The 22,500-nt window shown below is 45.3% G+C and overlaps 3 protein-coding genes across 16 annotated transcripts in view; 2 read left to right on the forward strand and 1 right to left on the reverse strand.

The window, feature by feature from the left end:
* Positions 1–5,068, forward strand: part of LOC112071232 (bucky ball-like) — an 11,865-nt gene extending 6,797 nt beyond the window's left edge. For 6 of the 11 annotated variants that reach the window (XM_024138691.2, XM_024138690.2, XM_024138689.2 and 3 more), the window contains 7 exons: positions 346–537; positions 2,061–2,248; positions 2,349–3,131; positions 3,267–3,996; positions 4,094–4,195; positions 4,451–4,551; positions 4,755–5,068. In XM_024138691.2, coding sequence (XP_023994459.1) covers positions 369–537; positions 2,061–2,248; positions 2,349–3,131; positions 3,267–3,996; positions 4,094–4,195; positions 4,451–4,551; positions 4,755–4,838 — 2,157 coding nt within the window. In that variant the 5' untranslated portion in view covers positions 346–368 and the 3' untranslated portion in view covers positions 4,839–5,068. The remainder of the gene's footprint in view (positions 1–345; positions 538–2,060; positions 2,249–2,348; positions 3,132–3,266; positions 3,997–4,093; positions 4,196–4,450; positions 4,552–4,754) is intronic. The other 5 variants (XM_024138694.2, XM_024138687.2, XM_024138695.2 and 2 more) reach the window with 4 other exon arrangements.
* A 1,004-nt stretch (positions 5,069–6,072) lies between these two features.
* LOC112071234 (all trans-polyprenyl-diphosphate synthase PDSS1) lies at positions 6,073–13,352 on the forward strand. Of its 4 annotated transcripts, XM_024138699.2 has the most exons (11): positions 6,076–6,279; positions 7,403–7,458; positions 7,564–7,696; positions 7,858–7,988; positions 9,091–9,232; positions 9,494–9,605; positions 10,549–10,652; positions 10,759–10,839; positions 10,983–11,096; positions 12,014–12,094; positions 12,267–13,352. In XM_024138699.2, exons 1-11 carry the CDS (start codon positions 6,136–6,138, stop codon positions 12,405–12,407), a joined length of 1,239 nt encoding a protein of 412 aa, XP_023994467.1. In that variant the 5' UTR covers positions 6,076–6,135; the 3' UTR covers positions 12,408–13,352. The 4 variants fall into 4 exon arrangements, with proteins under 4 accessions (XP_070295417.1, XP_023994467.1, XP_023994468.1 ...); XM_070439316.1 differs by lacking the exons at positions 12,014–12,094; positions 12,267–13,352 and adding an exon at positions 11,468–12,007 and having other exon boundaries at positions 6,073–6,279; XM_024138700.2 differs by lacking the exons at positions 6,076–6,279; positions 7,403–7,458; positions 7,564–7,696 and having other exon boundaries at positions 7,937–8,024.
* Positions 13,353–14,236: 884 nt separating this feature from the next.
* LOC112071236 (abl interactor 1-like) overlaps positions 14,237–22,500 on the reverse strand; it is an 11,335-nt gene continuing 3,071 nt past the window's right edge. Inside the window, exons 3-5 of the mRNA XM_070439315.1 lie at positions 21,444–21,519; positions 16,005–16,262; positions 14,237–15,776 (exon numbers count right to left, since the gene is read on the reverse strand). Coding sequence (XP_070295416.1) covers positions 15,610–15,776; positions 16,005–16,262; positions 21,444–21,519 — 501 coding nt within the window. The 3' untranslated portion in view covers positions 14,237–15,609. The remainder of the gene's footprint in view (positions 15,777–16,004; positions 16,263–21,443; positions 21,520–22,500) is intronic.

The following is a 22,500-nucleotide window of genomic DNA, read 5'->3' on the forward strand; positions in this document are numbered from 1 at the left end:
GCCTCCTCCTGTAGCCTGGTCCCAGATCTGTTGCCTCCTCCTGTAGCCTGGTCCCAGATCTGTTGCCTCCTCCTGTAGCCTGGTCCCAGATCTGTAGCCTCCTCCTGTAGCCAGAGTCTGAATGAACTGATATGATCTAAACCTTTTTTTTTCTTTTCACACTGATTATTCATAATGGTAGTTGAATGTGATTGCTTTTATTAAATATGTTTGTTTTCTTATTGTGTGCTGAATTATATTGTTTTATACACGTGTATGTTTTGTTATTCTGTTTTTATTGTAATGTATACAGGGCTCTCTTGTGAAAGAGATTTTTAATCTAAATATATATATATTTTTTTATAGAAGGAAGCAAACACCCACCGTCGATGGAGAGCGGTCAACACAACCAGCGGCAGGTCAACCATCCAAGGCCCTTCTTCTATGTTCAGCCGGCTTCTCAACCTTACTACAACATGTATCAAAATCAGTGGCATAATATGAACATCCCATATAACCACAACAACCCATATAACCACTACGCCTTACCTGGTTCAGGTAGGCCTACTTTTCATGTTTTTATAACTGTGTCCCAAATAGCACCGTATTCCCTATATAGTGCACTACTTTAGACCTGGGCCCTATGGGCCAAACACTATAATAGGGAATAGGGTGCCATTTGAGTCGTACACTTTATTTCTCAAACCAGAATGATGGAGTATTAGTTTAGTGGATGATTTTCATTGACACAAATACACGACATGACCAAAAGTATGTGGACACCTGCTCGTCGAACATCTCATTCCAAAATCATGGGCATTAATATGGAGTTGGTCCGCCCTTTGCTGCTATAACAGCCTCCACTCTTCTGGGAAGGCTTTCCACTAGATGTTGGAACATTGCTGCTATAACAGCCTCCACTCTTCTGGGAAGGCTTTCCACTAGATGTTGGTACATTGCTNGCTTTCCACTAGATGTTGGAACATTGCTGCTATAACAGCCTCCACTCTTCTGGGAAGGCTTTCCACTAGATGTTGGAACATTTCTGCGGGGACTTGCTTCCGCATTAGTGAGGTCAGGCACTGATGTTGGGCGATTAGGCCTGGCTCGCAGTCGGCGTTCCAATTCATCCCAAAGGTGTTCGATGGTGTTGAGGTCAGGGCTCTGTGCAGGCCAGTCAAGGTCTTCCACACCGATCTCGACAATTCCATTTCTGTATGGACCTCGCTTTTTTTCAGCACCTCGTCATGCTGAAGAAGGAAAGGGCCTTCCCCAAACTGTTGCCACAAAGTTGGAGGCACAGAATCGTCTAAAATGTCATTGTATGCTGTAGCGTTAAGATTTCCCTTCACCCTGAACTAGGTGGCCGAACCATGAAAACCACCCTCAGACCAGTATTCCTCTTCCACCAACTTTACAGTCTCCTGGCATCCATCAAACCCAGATCAGTCCGTGGGACTGCCAGAATGTAAGCGTGATTCATCACTCCAAAGAACACGTTTCCACTGCTCCAGAGTTCAATGGCGGTGAGCTTTATACCACTCCAGCCGACGGTTAGCGCCATGGGCTTGTGTGCGATTACTCGGCCATGGAAACCAATTTCACGAAGCTCCAGATGAACAGTTCTTGTGGTGACGTTGCTTCCAGAGGCAGTTTGGAACTCCGTAGTGAGTGTTGCTTCAGCACTCGGCGGTCCCGTTCTGTGAGCTTGTGTGGCCTACCACGTCGCGGCTGAGCCGTTGTTGCTCCTAGACGTTTTCACTTCACAATAACAGCACTTACGGTTGACCGGGGCAGCTCTAGCAGGGCAGAAATTTGAAGAACTGACTTGTTGGAAAGGTGACATCCTATGACCGTGCCACGTTGAAAGTCACTGAGCAATTCAGTCAGTCCATTTTACTGCTAATGTTTGTCTATGGAGATTCCATGTCTTTTTGTTCAATTTTATACACCTGTCAGCAACGGGTGTGGCTGAAATGGCCCAATCCACTAACTTGAATGGGTGTCTAAATACTTTTTGTATATATAGTGTGTTTACTGCATGGTCATATTGTCTTGATAAAACCATATGTTCTCTACAGGAAGTTATCCCTTTGGACGTCCTAGTTCATACATGTCCCCATACCCGTACATGCAGTATCCTGGTCAATACATTGTTCCACACATGCATCCAGTTGATTACAGATGCATGTACGACCCACCTCGTTTCCACCCGCCTCCGGTGCATGACCCCATGTTCCACCACCAGCAGCAACAACAACACTACAGTGTATGTAATTATTGTGCTCAGATGTATAAGAAAACTTATGTATTTTTTAATGTTATATATTCAATTCATTAGATTATTAATGAATTCATTATTTAATTAGTTCATTCACCATCACCAGGCTCAGGCCCAGAGTGAGGTGGTCTGCGCGGAGGCTCAGACCCAGTCCAGTGATGCTCTGAACAAACTCCAGACCAACGAGAAGCAGGGCTCTGAGAAAGAGCTTGATTCCGGAGTTGTTTCCCAAGCTTCTGGAATCTTCTCGTCAGATAATAAGGAAGGGAAACGTGAGGTTGGGGGAGACATACACAGTAGTCATGGAGCCTCGTATGGTAAGTTGGAAAGCAGCCTTTTGCAATCGTCGTCTCCACTGGCCAGGTTGTTCAGCGTCAGTGACTCCACAGCAGCGGTCTACGACGGCGAGTCGAGTCGGAGCCTTGGAGACCTGGGGCTTCAGGAGGGCTGGGCTGTAGACTCTGACGAGGAGCCCCCATTGGACAGCTCATCTGTTCACGAGGAGGATAACCAGGACACGCGGCATCATGATGAGAATGAGTCTCTTCATAGCTGTTCTTCTGAGAATCTTTGCCTCCTGTCTGCCGTCTCACAGTCAGATGACAGCCCCAGACCCGAAGACCCAGACAACCAGGCAGAGGAGGGGAGCGCCAATCCAGACGGTACTAGTTCCACTGAGGGACTTCTGAGGCCTCAGAGTCACTGCTCCAACCTGCTCTCCCCCCAGTCACTACCATCACCCTTAGCCTCTGACTGGCAAGCCTTAGAGAACATTAAACATGGAGAAGAAACGTTTGCTGTTCCAGATGGGAGTCTGTGTGAACTGGATGTTGACCTGTCCTACCAGATCCTCTATCTGCCCTTTGACAAGGTCACTTTTTTACTATACTTTCTATGGAATAGGTTTTTTATAGCTGCATTGTTTGAGAGGAGAGCTTGTAAGTTAAGCATTTCATTATGTATTTGTATTGTCAAATAAACTTTTAATTTGATTTAAATTGACAAGGTGTTTACAGCAAGCGCTCTGCAGAAGGACGTCTCTGCCAACTCCAGCGCTGCTCTGCTGTGTGAAGACCTCCAGGCCTCGCTGTCTTCTGGCCAGTCTCTCGCTACTTCCTCCACCACCCCAGTCCGTCACCACTACTACAGCCACCCACAGACGGCTCACGAGAGGCTCAGTGTCCTGTGTTCGTCCCTGGACGAGCTCTCTTCCCGGGACGAGATGTTCTCCACCGATCTGGAGGACGTGGATGTGTTTCCAGGATGTTCAGTCTACGCAGGGGGGAGGTTCTCTGCAGACCTCGGCGAGGCAGAGGTCAAGGAAGTCTGTCCCCAGTCCAAGAAGCTCATGTGCGTCTGCTGTGGATCGAGCCTGTTGAAAGGAGGAGGGGTGAGCAGCAGGGTTAAAGTTGATCACAGCCCCAGGGTGTACGCCGCCGGAGACTCTGACGAGGTGGTCGAGCAGGAACAACGCGGATCTGTAAGGACGTGTGAGAGAACGCACCCCAGTAGGGTGGTCGTGAAGAAGCACCCTGTCCACAAACACCAGCCTCTCCCTCTACACGTCCGACATGCTCCCAAGCACAGCTGTAAGAGAGGCCAGTGGAGAGAGGCTATAGGGCCCGAGGAGCAGGAACCAGAGACGGTGCTGGTGGGATCAGAGCTGGTGTATTATGAAGGACATGTGGTGGAGGGGGAGAGTGGACACGGAACTGGGGATAAGCAACACAGGACATGTAAAGGAAATTTTCATTGCTTTCCTTCCAAAATGGCACCCTATTCCCTTACCGATGCACTTAACCATACATTTGCTCTATCTTATCTCTGCTGTAGATGGACTGTGCCGAGACAGCGTTAATACTTCAGATCCGGGCACATGGGAGAGTGGAGGTGCCAAGCCTAGACAGAAACCACACAGCTCACTGCCACGACAAGGTAACATAACCCAACCCTCGTCAATATATTTAATTGATATTATCCTTTTGGTCGTCCTAAATATCCGTGCTCGTATTTATAAAGCGTACAAGAGTAGGAATGCTAATGTAGATTTAGTTTAGCTTTTATAGATCCTAATGAATGGACTCCCGGGACTCGTAATCTGAGACGCAGTATGAATACCAACCCTGTCGCATGGATCAAATGTGTTTTCTATGAGTGAGTGTCTGATGGTTCTGGCCCGATTGTTTTCAGAGAGACTAGCACTGAGGAAAGCTCTGTGTAAGCCGCTGGTATACCAGAGAGTCAGAGATGAGGATGATGATGACGAGGAGCCACAACGATTTCAGAGAAAGGTTTTCTTCATCTGCTCTTGTTTCACTATCGACTATTCACTATATTAGGTTATTTCCCAAATGGGACCCTATTCCCTTTATAGTGCACTACTTTTGTCAAAAGTGCACTATAAAAGGAGAATAGGGTGCCATTTGGTGGGGACTTATGTGTAATTTCGATGTTGGTCTATGAATCTACTTCTATTTTATTTTTTCTTCTCCAGGGTCCACCAAGAGAAGACACACAAGGTTTTAATATCACATCATTGATGAAATCAAAGAAAATGTCACAAACAAAGAGCACTTAGTAAAATGCATAACAGAAAATGTTTCGGATGGACACCATTTTGTTTTTGTGATGAATAAAACCAAAGAGACTTGAATGAAGCACTTCCAGGAGGTCCGTAGACACTGTCAGTTGGCTAGCACTGTACTGTATGTTGGTCAACTGGCCCCTCGGTCAGCACAGGGTTGGTGGCTTTGAAATTTAGATTTGAACTGTTGTGACCAGTGGATTATTAAAATGAATTTCATTACACACACTAGTCTGTCTGGTTTATTAAACATGTGTATGTAAGTGTTAATTTAAAACTATTAATTTTAATTTGGTACATTATTAAAATTAAAACAGTAGAACATGAAATGGCAAATATTTTGGGGGGGCAATGTTGTCATGTTGGGTTTTGTCAGTTGGCAACTGTATTTTAGAGCCCTGCATCGAAACAGGGTCTGTAGTGACGCCGCTAGCACTGAGATGCAGTGCCTTAGACCACTGTGCCACACGGGAGCCTAAAATATAAACACCACCATTTTTTTGTTTGTTGCTGAGTTACAGTTCATATAAGGAAATCGATCAATTGAAATTAATTAATTAGGCCCTAATCTATGGATTTCACAGGACTGGGTGGGATTGCAGCCATGGGTGGGCCTGGGAGGGCATAGACCCACCCGCTTGGGAGCTAGGCAAACCCACTGAGGAGCCAATCAGAATGAGTTTTTCCCCACAGAAGGGCTTTATTACAGACAGAAATACTCCACAGCCCCCCCCCCCCCTTTAATGTCCCCAGCACAAGGTGCACATGCATGCTGTTTAATTACTTTCTTGATATGCCACACCTGTCAAGTGGATGGATTATCTTGACAAATTATAAAACGCTCACTAACAGGGATGTAAACAAATTTGTGCACAACATTTCAGAGACATATTTTTGTGTGTATGGAACTTTTCTGGGATGTTTTATTTCAGTCGATGAAACATGGGACCAACACTTTACATGTGTTTATATTTTTGTTCAGTGGATGTGTGTGTGTATATTATATATATGTATAATGTGTATAGGTGTTTTTTAAGAAAGACGTCATGCAATTTAGAAATAGCCCAAAAACCCACAACCCGCACTCAATACATTTTCACCCGCAACTTCGTCTTCAAAGTTGCAAAATTTGTCCGGAAAACCGCGAACCGCGATGGCAACCCTGGTTGTTTCTGTACTGTACGTCTAGATATCTTATTTTTAACGCCATGACGTCAACCAAGGTAATTTGCGGTGCTCCGCTGCCGGCGTCACGTTCTTTAACCTTTTCCAGGCATGTGTATGGAGGAACATGGCGATACCGTGGAGACACTGTTGGAGGTGGACTACAGGCGCCACAAGTACGAGTTTACTAGAAACCATATGCTGTTTTAATGGAAGTTATGCTACCTCGTTGCTCCGAGGAACTGGAACCGTCGCTGGCTCGGGAAATGAGGTAAGATTTCACCGGGCGGGCTTGCTGTCACCTCGAGAAAGGTCAACCAGTTGAGAACATGGAAGCTGAAAACGGATCTTATTGAATGAGTTATAGCTGGCTTAGTGTAGCTATATTGGGATTTAGTCCCGTTTATTTCTAGTTGTAGTAGCTAACTAAAACCATATTGTATGAATGACATTGCTTTTCTGGGCATAAAGTTAGCTAAAAGATTTTTGTTAGTTTGACAAGATTGTAGTTCTAGCTGACAGTGACGTTAGCTGGTTTGTTATATAGTCTCAATTTAGTTAAAGGTCAAGACACTGCATGTCACTTCAGGATTGCTATGTAAAGATACTAAGTTTTGCACTTGATTTATCTCACTAGTTTAACCCTATTAGCGACAATGGGTTATCACTAGACAGAACTGCTAGTGGGTAGTATACATTGGTCAAGTGTAACGTTCACTGCCTAACGTTACTAGAAGGTCCTCTCAACTAGACCTCTGTGTAGCTAGCTCTGTCTCTAGCTCTGTCTCCTCTCAACTAGACCTCGGTGTAGTTAGCTCTGTCTCCTTTCAACTAGACCCCGGTGTAGCTAGCTCTGTCTCCTCTCAACTAGACCCCGGTGTAGCTAGCTCTGTCTCCTCTCAACCAGACCCCGGTTGAGCTACTCTGTCTCCTTCTCAACTAGACCTCGGTGTATAGCTCTGTCTCCTCTAACTAGACCTCTGTGTAGCTAGCTCTGTCTCCTTTCAACTAGACCCTGTGTAGCTACTTCTGTCTCCTTTCAACTAGACCCCGGTGTAGCTAGCTCTGTCTCCTTTTCCAACTAGACCCCGGGTAGCTAGTCTGGTCTCCTTTCAACTAGACCCCGGTGTAGCTAGCTCTGTCTCCTTTCAACTAGACCCCGGTGTAGCTAGCTCTGTCTCCTTTCAACTAGATCCCGGTGTAGTTAGCTCTGTCTCCTCTCAACTAGACCCCTGTGTAGTTACCTCTGTCTCCTCTCAACTAGACCTCGGTGTAGTTAGCTGTCCTTCAAACACCGGAGTAAAAGCTTTAAATTCTCACGACTCACCTAACTTAAAGGTTACCTGTGCTAATGTTGTGGTGCTTTATTAATTTGTGACATTGATTTCTTTCAGGGACTGTCCTCAAGGACTGTACACACAACCTCACTAGGCAACTCTATTCTGACAAGGTGAGTCTGAGATTTAACTGTTATATGCTGTAGATCTGATTTTAATGTGTTTGTGTGCATTTTAATTTACACGTGTGATTTTAATTGACGTGCATTTCCCTGTAGGCACAAATCAAGGTTGCTTTACCCCACACCGAAGCCTTGTTACTGCAAAAGGATACACAGCGATGCTAAGTTGAAGGACCCCTTCACTCTAGCCCAAAAAGACTTGAATAATTTGTATGATGATATCAAGAAGGTAAGTAATTTGAGATTGTTTTTCAGATGAAAAGTGCGCTATAAATGAAATGTATTATTGTGGCATGGCTACAGTGGCGTTCTTATATAGCTCATCAGACTCGAGCGATTAGTGATTTCATAACCTAATTGTAATATAGATGTATTTTCTGGGCTTCACAGGAACTTTTTGTGTCCAAATCAGAGTTGAAGTCCTTATGTGACTACTATTTTGACGGGAAGGGCAAGGCTTTCCGACCCATGATAGTGGTGCTAATGGCCCGGGCCTGCAATAGTCACAGCAACCGAGACGGGTAAGACATTATCCTGGGCGCAGCCTAGTCAACTAGGTAGGTAGTATGCATTACCAGGTATTTTATTTATTTATTTAACCTTTTATTTAACTAGGCAAGTCAGTTAAGAACAAATTCTTATTTACAATGACAACCCACTGTTCCCCGGTAGACCAGCTGCCTTGTTCACGGGCAGAACGACAGATTTGTATCTTGTCAGCTCGGGGGATTCGTTTCAGCAACCTTTCGGTTACTGGCCCAACGCTCTAACCACTAGGCTACCTACCGCCTCTACACTCTAACCACTAGGATACCTACCGCCTCTACACTCTAACCACTAGGATACCTACCGCCTCTGCACTCTAACCACTAGGATACCTACCACCTCTACACTCTAACCACTAGGCTACCTGCCGACATACATACTTGATACCATGTAGCCTGATCCGTCATCCCGAAGGCTCTCGTTTAGTTTCACTAGCAGAAGAGAATGGAAGCTTGCGAGATCAGGCTGATCGCACGAGGCTACTAATGGGTTACAAGGAGACAGACCTGGGTGAGAAACTATGCTAAGGAAACGTACAGTATCTTGTGCACACACACACCAGGAACAACTTGTCACACGTCTGGGGAGAATACACAGGTTAGAAAGGGAAGATAAGCTGTTGGATTTTTTGTTGTTGACTTTGTTACAGGAGATGGCTGTGTTAGTCTTAATTAATCATGCATATACTATATCATTGCAGTAAACATTTCATAAACAAATTAATTCGGGCTGCCCATATTAGTGATGTGAGAAAGGTATAACTATGTCCTCTCTGTTTCTCTCTCTCTACCCCCTCCTCCTCTCTCTGTTTCTCTCTCTCTCTCTCTACCCCCTCCTCCTCTCTCTGTTTCTCTCTCTCTCTCTCCACCCCCCCCTCCTCTCTTCTGTTCTCTCTCTCTACCTCCCCCTCGCTCTGTTTCTCTCTCTCTCTCTCTCTCTACCCCCTCTCCTCTCTCTGTTTCTCTCTCTCTCTAACCCTCCCCTCGCTCTGTTTCTCTCTCTCTCTACCCTCCCCCTCTTCTGTTTCTCTCTCTCTCTCTACCCCCTCCCCCTCTCTCTCTGCTTCTCTCTCTCTAGAGATCTGCTCCCAGGTCAGCGATCCATAGCTATGATCTCTGAGATGATCCACACTGCCAGCCTGGTCCACGATGACGTCATCGACGGCTCGGACAAGCGGAGGGGGAAGACCACTATCAACGAAGTGTGGGGCGAGAGAAAGGTTAGCCCGAGTCCTCCAGCACGGGGTTTGTCTGTTAGCAGTAGCCAGTCATGTTGTCATACACACACACTACACTAAGATACTCAACTGCAACATATGCAATAATGCTATTGAGAGAGGAAAAAAAGGTCATATGAAATGGCCCCAAGTTCTCTTGAAGGTGCAATACTATCACTTTTCTGGAATGCATCTTATGACAAACTAATACACCCTTTTAGTAGGTGTAAGATCATGTGACTGTATGTGTTCTCGTATTCCCAGGCCATTTTAGCTGGAGACTTCATCCTCTCGGCAGCCTCCATGGCTCTGGCCCGTATCGGCAACAACACAGTGGTGTCAGTCCTGTCTCAGGTCATGGAGGATCTGGTGCGAGGTAAGGACACACGAGTCGGTCTCGTGATAAGGTAGTCCTGCTCGCGACTTCAAAATCAGTGTCAGTGTAACCGATGTGAAATGGCTAGCTAGTTAGCGGTGGTGCGCGCTAATAGCGTTTCAATCGGTGACGTTAATCGCTCAGACCTTGAAGTAGTTGGTCCCCTTTGCTCTGCAAGGGGGGACTCTGTGTGTGTCTCTCTCTGGCTTTTGTGGCGCGATGGGTAACGATGCTTCGTGGGTGACTGTTGTTGATGTGTGCAGAGGGTCCCTGGTTCGCGCCCGGGGCGAGGGGACGGACTAAAGTTATACTGTTACATCAACCAAAGAGGTAATGACCTCTTGTAATGGTTAGGACTCTAGTTTCTCCCATGGGAGACCTTGGTTCAGATCCTGCCTGTCTGACACATTGCACAATATATGCAGTCCATTTCAGTTTCAAACAGTTGATTTTTTTTCTGTCTGTTAGTTACTGTATACCTTTTTAAACAGAAATACACTAGGTTATCAGTTTGGTAATCACCATTACCTGCTCCTTTACTATCGAGAGGTTGCAACGCTTCTGATTCGGGGAAATGAGTAATGAATGTTATTTTGGTTTTAAGATTACCAAAGTGTATAGGAAACACTCTCTCTCTCTCTCTGTCTCTCTCTCTCTGTCTCTCTCTCTCTGTCTCTCTCTCTCTGTCTCTCTCTCTCTGTCTCTCTTCTGTCTGTGTCTCTGTCTCTGTCTCTCTCTCTCTGTCTGTGTCTGTGTCTCTCTGTTCTCTCTCTCTGTCTGTGTCTCTCTCTGTCTGTGTCTCTCTCTGTCTGTGTCTGTGTCTCTCCTCTCGTCTTCTCTCTCTGTCTGTGTCTCTCTGTCTCTCTCTCTGTGTGTGTCTCTCTCTGGCTGTGTCTCTCTCTGTCTCTCTCTGTTCACACTAACATATTTGCTGCTGTTCCAGGTGAATTCATGCAGCTGGGCTCCAATGAGAAGGAGAGATTCAAACACTACCTGGACAAGACGTTTAGGAAGACTGCCAGTCTTATCGCCAACAGTTGTAAAGCTGTATGTACGTTCTATCTACACACAAATAATGCAGACTTCCAGGAAGTCTAGTGTTGCCCAACTGAATAGGTTTGGCTTGACTGGGCGGGGCTTGTCCATTTTCAAGGTATCCATTCTAGTGAACTCCGATCCAGAGGTTCATGAAATAGCCTTCCAGTACGGGAGGAACGTAGGCATCGCCTTCCAGGTACATTTCTAATATTTAGTTTTATGCCTCTTGAATCAATGGGTGCCATTTTGAATCATTTAATGTGCTTATTTTTCCTTTTTTGAGGAATGTATTTAACATTGAAATGTGTGTGTGTGTGTGTGTGTGTGTGTGTGTTCTAGCTGGTGGATGATGTGCTTGACTACACAGCGTGTGCCAGCCAACTAGGAAAGCCTTCAGCTACAGACCTCAAGCTGGGTCTGGCCACCGGACCCGTCCTGTTTGCCTGCCAACAGGTGTGTGTCTAAACTAGTGCACAATATAGGGTGCCATAGGGCTCTGGTCTAAAGTAGTGCACTATATAGGGCATAGGGTGCCATAGGGCTCTGGTCTRAAGTAGTGCACTATATAGGGCATAGGGTGCCATAGGGCTCTGGTCTKAAGTAGTGCACTATATAGGGCATAKGGTGCCATAGGGCTCTGGTCTAAAGTAGTGCACTATATAGGGCATATGGTGCCATTTGGGATGTTGGCGTTGACTCACTTGGTCACTGTCTACTTTTCTAATTTCTAGGTTGAATCACAGGGACTGTTCAATATACATTGAGTGTACAAAACATTAGGAACACCTTTCTAATATTGGGCTGCACCTCCTTTTTGTCCTCAGAACATTCTCAATTCGTCGGAGTGTGGACTCTACAAGGTGTCGAAAGCGTTCCACAGGGATGCTGGCCCATGTTGACTCCAATGCTTCACACAGTTGTGTCAAGTTGACTGGATGTCCTTTGGGTGGTGGACCATTCTTGACACATACGGGAAACTGAGTGTGAAAACCCAGCAGCGTTGCAGTTCTTGACACAAACCCGGTGTGCCTGGCACCTACTACCATACCCTGTTCAAAAGGCACTTAGATATTTTGTCTCAATTGTCTCGAGGCTTTAAACATCTTTCTTTAACCTGTCTCCTCCCCTTCGTCTGATTGGATGTAACAAGTGACATCCAATAAGGGATCATAGCTTTCACCTGGTCAGTCTGTCATGGAAAGAGCGTTCTTAATGTTTTGTCCACTCGGTGTCGATTCCTTTCATATCATGTTATTTATTAAGCCAGAATAGTCCACTCAGTAACTATTGTTTTCCATGGAGTCCTGGCTTCACATAATATGTCTGATTTGTGTAGTCTGTGACAGTGTGTCTTAACGCTCTCTCTCTAGTTTCCTGAGCTGCATGGTATGATCATGAGGCGGTTCAGCTCCAGTGGAGATGTCGCTCGTGCCTGGCAGTATGTCCAGGAGGTAAGAAACATTGGGGGTCGCCAGGTGGAGGGACGTCAGTAACATTGCATTTTGGCCTTCATCAGAATATAAACCCAGTATAGAAATACTATTGGACCTATGATCATGTAGCTATTACAACAGACCTGTTAGAAAGCACCCTGACTCACTCTCCTGTTTGTCCTGCCCTCAGAGTGAGGGTGTGGATCAGACCAACTACCTGGCCCAGCACTACTGCCAAGAGGCTATCCGGCAGATCAGCTTGCTCAGGCCCTCTCTGGAGCGGGACGCCCTTATCAGGCTCACCCAGATGGTCCTTACCCGTGACAAGTGAGCCTCCACTCGTCACTTCAGGCAGCTACTTGTACCTGTGGAAGGCCACCCCATTGGGGGGGAGGGGGGGGTTCATCAGTGATATTCCCAGTGGGTCCTGATGGAGCACGGTTTATTCCGTTTATTTTACTGAACTGAGATAAAGGTGGAACTAAACTGTGCATACACAGGTTCTTCAGGACTGACTTCTGAGATGCACTGCTTCACATGACCTATATCTTCCTTTCCTCTGGGGAAAACACTGAAGGGCTCACAGAACAAAGAATGTGTTATTGACGCCAGGGGGTTTTCAATGCCGGTCCTGCGGGGACCCCCCCCCGCCTCGCCTGAAAAAAGGTTTCTGAACCAACCCCCCCACCTATTCTTCAATTGGACTTCAAAGCCATAAAATGGCATGTCAGTGAGGATTTGACACAGACCCTCCAAGATCATTGTTAAAATAATAAAAAACAAATCACTGAATTATCAAATGGTCATTGTATACAGTACTGTAACTGCAGCCCCCCCACCCACCTTGGACTGGCAGATTGTATTTGGGCATCAAAGACAGGTGACATTGCTCTTTTAAGGTTTGGGACGGAATGGCCACTGCAGAATAATTCTAATTCCATGATGTAGTATCATTGTGATATAGATGTGTGTGTTAAGACATTGCTCGAAGATCCGTCCGTACCGCACAAATGCCAAACTTTTGTCATGGTGACTCGTACCAATTAGAGAATGTTATTATATTGTAGATGCTTCCTGTATCAAGTGCTTCCTGTAGGTAGCTTCCTGTATCAAGTGCTTGATAACAATCAAGGCCTTAACATCCACAATCACTGTACTCAAATTAAATCACGTTTATTTTTTTGGAAGTCAAGTCTCTACCCTTTGTTTTCATTCTCAATCACCACACCACTGGGTTGTATGTAGGAGAATGGTTTATTATAAAAGGCTGTACATACAAACATTACGGGCAGAGCTTTGATATTGCTACCCATTGAGTTGGAACACTTGTATATGTTGACTATAACAAGGCATTAGCTGCTATATCCTGAAATGGAAAAGGGGGTTAAACGCAGTTTACTTCCATGTTGATGGACAGGAAAGACGGATCACATGTTGATGGACAGGAAAGACGGATCACGTAGGAACTGTTGCAGAAAGGCTGCCGTGTTAACCTTTTTCAACCAATGAAAACACCAACCTGAATTGTCATCGATGGATCGATAGTCAAATGTAATTCCTAAGAGATGGGGGGGAGGGAGCCTACAGCCATAGATGAGTATGGACAAAGTGGTTGGGGTCAATTTGGAACGATAGAAGAACAACTTAACTAGACCTGAGTTATAAAACCAAACCATTACGTGTTAAAAACTATGACCGTTCTAAAACGATGTGATCTAGGTTTTTTTCTCTTTTGATCCATGTGAAGACTGAGGTATATGAGATGTCATATTGGTCACCAGTATCACAGAATAGTCATATGGCAGCTTTTTAACAGTTATTTTTTTTAATGAACATAACAGTTTTGAAAACTAAGCCCACTAACACGGCATGAAGAACAATGGATCATAATCCGTTACTGTTTACATTAAATACTTTGATTCCCCCCCAAAATACCTACAGATAAATAATTTTGTTCAGATTAGACATGTACTACAACGTTTCTTAAAATGGTCGTGGAACTCTAAATAGTGAAGAGGGGAAATGTGTAATTTACAAACTGGGAGTCACGACGACATGGTGTTACTTTTCACGGCATTACCAGATTAAAGAATATGGCAATCTAATATGTTTAAAGACAAATTAGAGCATTTTGAAAATAAAACCAAGTCCCAGAATGCCTTGTGTCTAGACAATTTAATCAATTAAAAAAATAATAAAAGCCTAAATTGAATGAGTATTACAACAAAATGGAAGCATAATTAAACAGAGGTTATACATTTTTATTAGATTTTGCTTTACGCTCAGACTTCAGGAACGACTGAAATGAAACAGAAATTAAAGGTGTTGTTAATCATAAAAAGATAAATAAGATTTAAAATTTAAAAACCCAAAATGGATCAGGCTTCTGATTATAACTTTTGTAGTTTATTTTTTTTGTCAAATCATAAAATAAAAAAGTTAAATGAATGAATCAAATGCGTTATCTAAATATTGAACAATTTGGGCAACAGAGAGGCAGAATAGTGCAGTTTGAAGCTATATGGCATAAAGTTTTGCACTGGAGACTGGCAGGGGATGACTGGCAGGATGGGTGAGGTGGTGGGTCTGACCAAGGGGGAGGTCAGTCATGTTTGTCAAAATGTGTGGATGTAAATGTTGAGTTGTCTATTGTTTTTGTCTATAATAAGTTTTTGTATTGTCAAAAAAAGTAAAATAAAAATAAAATAAAAAGTAGATCAAACAGAATCTTCTGTAGGACATTTGCATGTGTGTGTGGTAAGTAGCCTGCTTGAGATACTGCGATTGACATTCACTGAATTTACACTACAGACACCCAACAGGCTGCAGCTCACATTATATACAATTAACAGTAGTAGCACTTCCACTGAAGGTCTACACATGATCGCCTACTGTTTACATATGCATTGCATACCGTCTGACAAACCGTCTCTATATAGCATAATACTCGTGATACACTCATAAAGACATTAATACTTTAATATAAGTGCATGAGAAATGTGTAGGTCAATAGATGAATAGTTGGGTCAGATGTTATGTCGTGCATATGTAAACAGGAAGTACACTTAAAGGAAAGGATGTCCTTCAGCTAGTGTTACCCTGGTCTCAGAGGTTGGTGGCACCTTAATTGGGGAGGACGGGCTCGTGGTAATGGCTGGAGCGGAATCAGAGGAATGGGATCAAAACACATGGTTTTCCAGGTGTTTGACGCCAGTCCATTTGCTCCGTTCCAGCTATTGTTATGAGCCCGTCTTCCCCTCAGCAACCTCCACTGCCTGGTCTTTAAAAACATCCCTACATCATCAGCCTTATCCTATTCCTTCTTTATATACTTTATGCCCCCCCCCCCCAACCCACCCACAATAACACCACCAAAATAAAGTAAATAGATATTTTGTATTTGATTTATTTGAGATTAGTAAGAGACCAAACATTCTGTCGTATCCAAAAGCACTTCCCTATGCTTCGTAAGGTCAGACGTCTGTAGTAGAAACACCGAATCAATACAGAGCAGTAGGGTCTCATCAGTCAGCTTAGTGCATGATGGACTCGACGTAGTTGCCGGGGAACAGTCCCGTGACTCCGCTACTGATTCCCTCGTACCAGCCATCATCGTTCTTCTTAATGATGTAGATGATGGCTCCCTCCATGAAGCTCAGCTCGTCGTTTTTATCCGCAGTGTAGTCGTAGATGGCCACCACTGAGGAGGAGAGCGGAGGGGGAAAGGAGGGAGAGAGAGATTTAGCATACTGGATTAGGATGCAACGGGTAAGAAATAGTTGCCTGAAGATTTAACATATTTTACTGAGTGTCAAAATGTGCTTAAGTAGTTGACTAGTTCAGCGTAGTTGAAATAAATCCGTGTCAATTGTATGGTAGGGAGGAGAAGTGAAGTAGAGTGGTGTCGGTATTGAGCCCTGAGGAACACCTTTCTGCATGTAGCTCCACTGGGGGTCTCCATCCGCATACGAGTCGCTGTACTGAACTACAGCCGCTTCCTGTTCCTCGTAGTCAACAGCCGCTTCCTGTTCCTCGTAGTCAACAGCCGCTTCCTGTTCCTCGTAGTCAACAGCCGCTTCCTGTTCCTCGTAGTCAACTGGCGGCGGTGGAGGAGGGGGAGGAGCTTCATCAAACATGGGCAGGTCATCGGGCGGAGGAGGGGGAGGCGGAGTAGGGGTGTCCGCAACTGCCAAATGGCGATGAGTTAAAGGAAGGGGAGAGAGAATGAGATTAGGAACGCTGCCTGAAACTGGGAGAAAGGAAACAGTACATTACATTTGGGCTTCGCATGCCACCAAGCCCAACAGTAGAGAAAACCACGCAAAACCATGCAATCGTGGGAAGAGCAACATGCAGTGGTGTTTGTATGCCAGGCACCGATGGTTAGTCGGTCAAGGACCAAATAAAATGCATGACAGCGAGTTGTCGGCATGCTGATTTTTTGACCTTTTTTGATTTGGACCTGAGATTCGTTCCTCCAGGTCACTTATTCAAGTCACTTGTTAAGACACGTAATTTGGTTACACGTGTTCTTTGCCACCAAGGTAATGCTGCACGCAATGCACACTTTTTTTGACATTCTATTTCCATTGTCTTCCCATTACATTTGAATTCTCTTCTTGTGTTTGTTGTACGACAGTAGAGAACTTGTGACTATCCTAGAGGGATTGCAGCTCTATAACCATAAACACACACTGGTCCAATCCCAAATCGACCCTTAAACCATACACCTTATGCACTTGTGGAGATATGAGAGGATTTGATTGGAATAAGCAATATGGTGAAACTTCCACCTAGCCTATCAGAGTGAAAGGTGGAGCTACCACCAGATTGCCTGTACCTGTAAAATATTCTAAGATCTCCACAAGTGCACAGGGTGTAGGGTACAGGGTGTAGCGCTTAGAGGACCATTTGGTATTGGCCCATCCAGAGCTGCTAGTTTCAGTAGAGGGCAGCAGAGAACCATATCCTCCTGTCAGCCATGGTCCAAAGTGACAACCCCTGCTCTGATTTTATGACACCTTGTGACCTCAGGTCCAAGGAAAATATATTTACATTTTTCAGGAAAGATTTTGTAACACTTTGCTTCTTCTGTAAATGACTAAAGAGAATGCCTACAAAATGAGTACAACGTAACAAACTGCAGCCTAAATAGTCAGTACGGACCTCTGAATCAGACGGTACATTAGCATACGTGGATCCGATTGAGGAGGCTTACCTGCATAAATCACACATGACCATTTCTATATTGTACCAAAGGGGAATAAGAGCTCAGATATTCTCACGGTTGTGTTTATCAGAGGATGATATACCATAATGCCATCAACACCCAGGGTACCAGATCACTGGTTTCTGTTTTACTCTTTCGACTGGAAATGACAGCCTTCGTACTGTTAAGAAACAGCTATAAAATGGTGTTATTTTAATTCTGCCAGTAACATAAATCTGTCTTAACACAGACATAAATCAGTCTTAACACAGACATAAATCTGTTTAACACAGACATAAATCTGTCTTAACACAGACGTAAATCTGTCTTAACACAGACATAAATCTGTCTTAACACAGACATAAATCTGTCTTAACAAWAGCAGGCTAAGCTTCTTTAGAGATACATGAAAGCATGCAGACTATTTCTCTGTTGATCACACAGTACACACAATATGTTTAGTCCTTCAATATGTTTAGTCCTTCCATATGTTTAGTCCTTCAATATGTGCCACTCATTCTGTGATTTTTTTAGGGGTGACATTATACCTAACATACAGCGTCTTCTGAAAGTATTCAGACCCCTTGACTTTTTCCACATTTTGTTACATTACAGCCTTATTCCAAAATGTATTACATGTTTGTTTTTTGCAATGTAAACACAATAACCCCATAATGACAAAGCGAAAACGGGTTTGAGTAAATGTATTAAAAATAAAAAACAGAAATGCCTTATTTACATAAGTATTAAGACCCTTTTCTATGAGACTCGAAATTGAGCTCAGGTGCATCCTGTTTCCTTTGATCATCCTTGAGATGTTTCTACAACTTGATTGGAGTCCACCTGTGGTAAATTCAATTGATTGGATATGATTTGGAAAGGCACACACCTGTCTATAGAAGGTCCCACAGTTGACAGTGCATGTCAGAGCAAAAACCAAGCCATGAGGTTGAAGGAATTGTCCGTAGAGCTCCGACAGGATTGTGTCGAGACACAGATCTGGGGAAGGGTACAAAAAAAAATCTGCAGCATTGAAGGTCCCCAAGAACACAGGGCCCTCCATCATTCTTAAAATGTATGATGCTGTGGGGATGTTTTTCAGTGGCAGGGACGGGGAGACTAGTCAGGATCAAGGCAAAGATGAACGAAGCAAAGTACAGAGAGAGATCCTTGATGAAAACCTGCTCCAGAGTGACTCGATGCTGTAATCGCTGCCAAAGGTGCTTCAACAAACCTGACAAAGCTTGAGAGGATCTGCAGAGAAGAATGGGAGAAACTCCCCATATACAGGTGTGCCAAGCTTGTAGCGTCATACCCAAGAAGACTCGAGGCTGTAATCGCTGCGAAAGGTACTTCAACCAAATACTGATTAAAGGACTGAATACTTATGTAAATGTGATATTTCAGGTTTTGTTTATTTTATAAATGAGCAAAAAAAATTAAAAACTATTTTTTTGCTTTGTTATTATGGGGTATTGTGATGTCATTATGGGGTATTGTGATGTCATTATGGGCTATTGTGTGTAGATTGGATCAATTTTAGAGTAAGGCTGTAACGTAACAAAATGTGGCAAAAGTGAAGGGGTCTGAATACTTTCCGAATGCATTGTATACCTTATCACACACGTGGGACTTTGTAGAAATACTAATTCAGCTGCTTACTCCATTATACATTCTCCTGAATAATCTTGGAATGGAGACACTTTTTACACTATTTGTCCTCAGTGTCTGCATAGTGGAGAAAGCAATGGGTGTCAATGGCAATAAGCGTCTGTCTGAGAATACTTTTTATTAACACAGACAATAGCTAAGAGCTGTCTACTGCACAGGACAGACAGATGGGCAGAACAGACAGACAGACAGGCAGGCAGGACAGTTGAGTGAACAGGCACAAAGCATGCTGTGTGTGATTGACAGATGGGGGTTGTTCTACTCAGATTTATGGGAAAAGGGTGAGTGATCTGGGGAACAGGGAGAGTGATCTGGGGAACAGGGAGAGTGATCTGGGGAACAGGGAGAGTGATCTGGGGAACAGGGAGAGTGATCTGGGACAGGGAGAGTGATCTGGGGAACAGGGAGAGTGATCTGGGGAACAGGGAGGTGATCTGGGGAACAGGGAGAGTGATCTGGGGAACAGGGAGAGTGATCTGGGGAACAGGGAGAGTGATCTGGGGAACAGGGGAGTGATCTGGGAACAGGGAGAGTGATCCTGGGGAACAGGGGAGTGATCTGGGGAACAGGGGAGTGATCTGGGGAACAGGGAGAGTGATCTGGGGGAACAGGGAGGTGATCTGGGGAACAGGGAGAGTGATCTGGGAAAGGGAGTGATCTGGGGAACAGGGAGAGTGATCTGGGGAACAGGGAGAGTGATCTGGGGACAGGGAGAGTGATCTGGGGAACAGGGAGAGTGATCTGGGGAACAGGGAGAGTGTCTGGGGAACAGGGAGAGTGATCTGGGGAACAGGGAGAGTGATCTGGGGAAAGGGAGAGAGTGATCTGGGAACAGGGAGAGTGATCTGGGGAACAGGGAGAGTGATCTGGGGACAGGGAGAGTGATCTGGGGAACAGGGAGAGTGATCGGGACAGGGAGAGTGATCTGGGGAACAGGGAGAGTGATCTGGGGAACAGGGGAGTGATCTGGGGAACAGGGTGAGTGATCTGGGGAACAGGAGAGTGATCTGGGGACGGGAGAGTGATCTGGGGAACAGGGAGAGTGATCTGGGGAACAGGGAGAGTGATCTGGGGAACAGGGAGAGTGTCTGGGGAACAGGGAGGTGATCTGGGAACAGGGAGAGTGATTTGGGAACAGGGAGAGTGATCTGGGGAACAGGGAGAGTGATCTGGGGAACAGGAGAGTGATTCTGGGAACAGGGAGAGTGATCTGGGAAGCAGGGAGAGTGTCTGGGAACAGGGAGAGTGATCTGGGGAACAGGGAGAGTGATCTGGGGAACAGGAGAGTGATCTGGGAAAAGGGTGAGTGATCTGGGGAACAGGGGAAGTGATCTGGGGAACAGGGAGAGTGATCTGGGGAACAGGGAGAGTGATCTGGGAACAGGGAGAGTGATCTGGGGAAACAGGGAGAGTGATCTGGGGAACAGGGAGAGTGATCTGGGGAACAGGGAGAGTGATCTGGGGAACAGGGAGAGTGATCGGGGAACAGGGAGAGTGATCTGGGAACAGGGAGAGTGATCTGGGGAACAGGGAGAGTGATCTGGGGAACAGGGAGAGTTGATCTGGGGAACAGGGAGAGTGATCTGGGACAGGGAGAGTGATCTGGGGAACAGGGTGAGTGATCTGGGGAACAGGGTGAGTGATCTGGGGAACAGGAGAGTGATCTGGGGAACAGGGAGAGTGATCTGGGGAACAGGGAGAGTGATCTGGGGAACAGGGGAGTGATCTGGGACGGGAGAGTGATCTGGGGAACAGGGAGAGTGATCTGGGGACAGGGAGAGTGATCTGGGGAACAGGGAGAGTGATTCTGGGGAACAGGGAGAGTGATCTGGGAACAGAGAGTGATCTGGGGACAGGGAGAGTGATCTGGGGAACAGGAGAGTGATTGGGAACAGGGAGATGATCTGGGGAACAGGGAGAGTGCTCTGGGGAACAGGGAGAGTGATCTGGGGAACAGGGAGAGTGATCTGGGGAACAGGGAGAGTGAATCTGGGGAATAGAGAGTGATCTGGGGAATAGAGAGTGATCTGGGGATAGAGAGTGATCTGGGAATAGAGAGTGATTGGAGAGAGATCTGGGGAATAGAGAGTGATCTGGGAATAGAGGAGTGATCTGGGGACAGGGAGAGTGATCTGGGGAACAGGGAGAGTGATCTGGGGAACAGGGACAGAGTGATCTGGGGAACAGGGAGATATCTGGGACAGGGAGAGTGATCTGGGGAACAGGAGAGTGATTTGGGAACAGGAGAGTGATTTGGGGAAAGAGAGAGTGATTTGGGGAAATGAGAGTGATTTGGGGAATGAGAGTGATCTGGGGACAGAGAGTGATCTGGGGAACAGAGAGTGATTTGGGGCAGAGAGTGATCTGGGAACAGGGAGAGTGATTTGGGGAAATGAAGAGTGATCTGGGGAACAGAGAGAGTGATCTGGGGAACAGGGAGAGTGATCTGGGGAACAGAGAGAGTGTGTGCTGGGCCTGTGGACTTACTGTTCTCCTGCACCCTGGCCACAAAGCCTGTCAGAGGATCTGTGGAGTCAGCTGGGGATGGGGGGAGGAGGGGCAGCTATGCCACGGGAGCCCCCCCACCATACCAAACGAAGAGAGAAATCAAGGATATAAAGTAGACAGAGAGGACAGAAAGAAGGACGAGACAAACAGGAGATATCAGTCACCAAACAATAGATTAAAAATATTACCCCAACCCAAGTCAACAGGAAACAGAGTACCACACCAGTCAACAGGAACAGAGTACCCACCCAAGTCAACAGGAAACAGAGTACCCAACACAAGTCAACAGGAACAGAGTACCCCAACCATCAACAGGAACAGAGTACCCTAACACAAGTCAATAGGAAACAGAATACCCAACACAGTCACAGGACAGAGTACCCCAAGTCAACAGGAAACAGAGTACCCAACACAAGTCAACAGGAAAAGAGTACCCAAGTCAACAGGAAACAGAGTACCTCCAACCCAAGTCAACAGGAAAAGAGTACCCCACCCAAGTCAACAGGAAACAGAGTACCAACAATCAATAGAAACAGAGTACCAACACAGTCAATAGGAAACAGAGTACCCCAACCCAAGTCACAGGAAAAGAGTACCCCAACCCAGTCAACAGAAAACAGAGTACCCAACACAAGTCAATGTAATACTATCATTGAAGAATTAAGAGACACACACATTGCAAGGTTAGTCATGAGTTTTGTGCACTTCTACAAGGAAATTAGTTTAATATGTAATGTGTACAAATCTATGCTTGTGGTTTTTAGTTCAGCGAGGCCAAAGACTGAGTCCAGGTTTCCCAAGGTATTTGGTTGTTGTACAGACAGGGATTATAAAGAGATTAGGTTTGATTGTTGTACAGACTGAGGATTATAAAGAGATTAGGTTTGATTGTCGTACAGACTGAGGGGTTATAAAGAGATTAGGTTTGATTGTTGTACAGACTGAGGGATTATAAAGAGATTAGGTTTGATTGTTGTACAGACTGAGGGATTATAAAGAGATTAGGTTTGATTGTTGTACAGACTGAGGGATTATA

Source organism: Salvelinus sp. IW2-2015, unplaced genomic scaffold (genome assembly GCF_002910315.2).
Source record: "Salvelinus sp. IW2-2015 unplaced genomic scaffold, ASM291031v2 Un_scaffold1552, whole genome shotgun sequence".
NCBI classification, from domain to species: Eukaryota; Metazoa; Chordata; class Actinopteri; order Salmoniformes; family Salmonidae; genus Salvelinus; species Salvelinus sp. IW2-2015.

Coding starts and splice junctions, on each gene's coding strand:
- LOC112071234 (XM_024138699.2), top strand. CDS start 6,136: ATGGCGATACCGTGGAGACACTGTTGGAGGTGGACTACAGGCGCCACA. Junction 10,653..10,758: donor TCGCCAACAGTTGTAAAGCT/GTATGTACGTTC, acceptor TCCATTTTCAAG/GTATCCATTCTAGTGAACTC. Junction 11,097..12,013: donor TCCTGTTTGCCTGCCAACAG/GTGTGTGTCTAA, acceptor CTCTCTCTCTAG/TTTCCTGAGCTGCATGGTAT.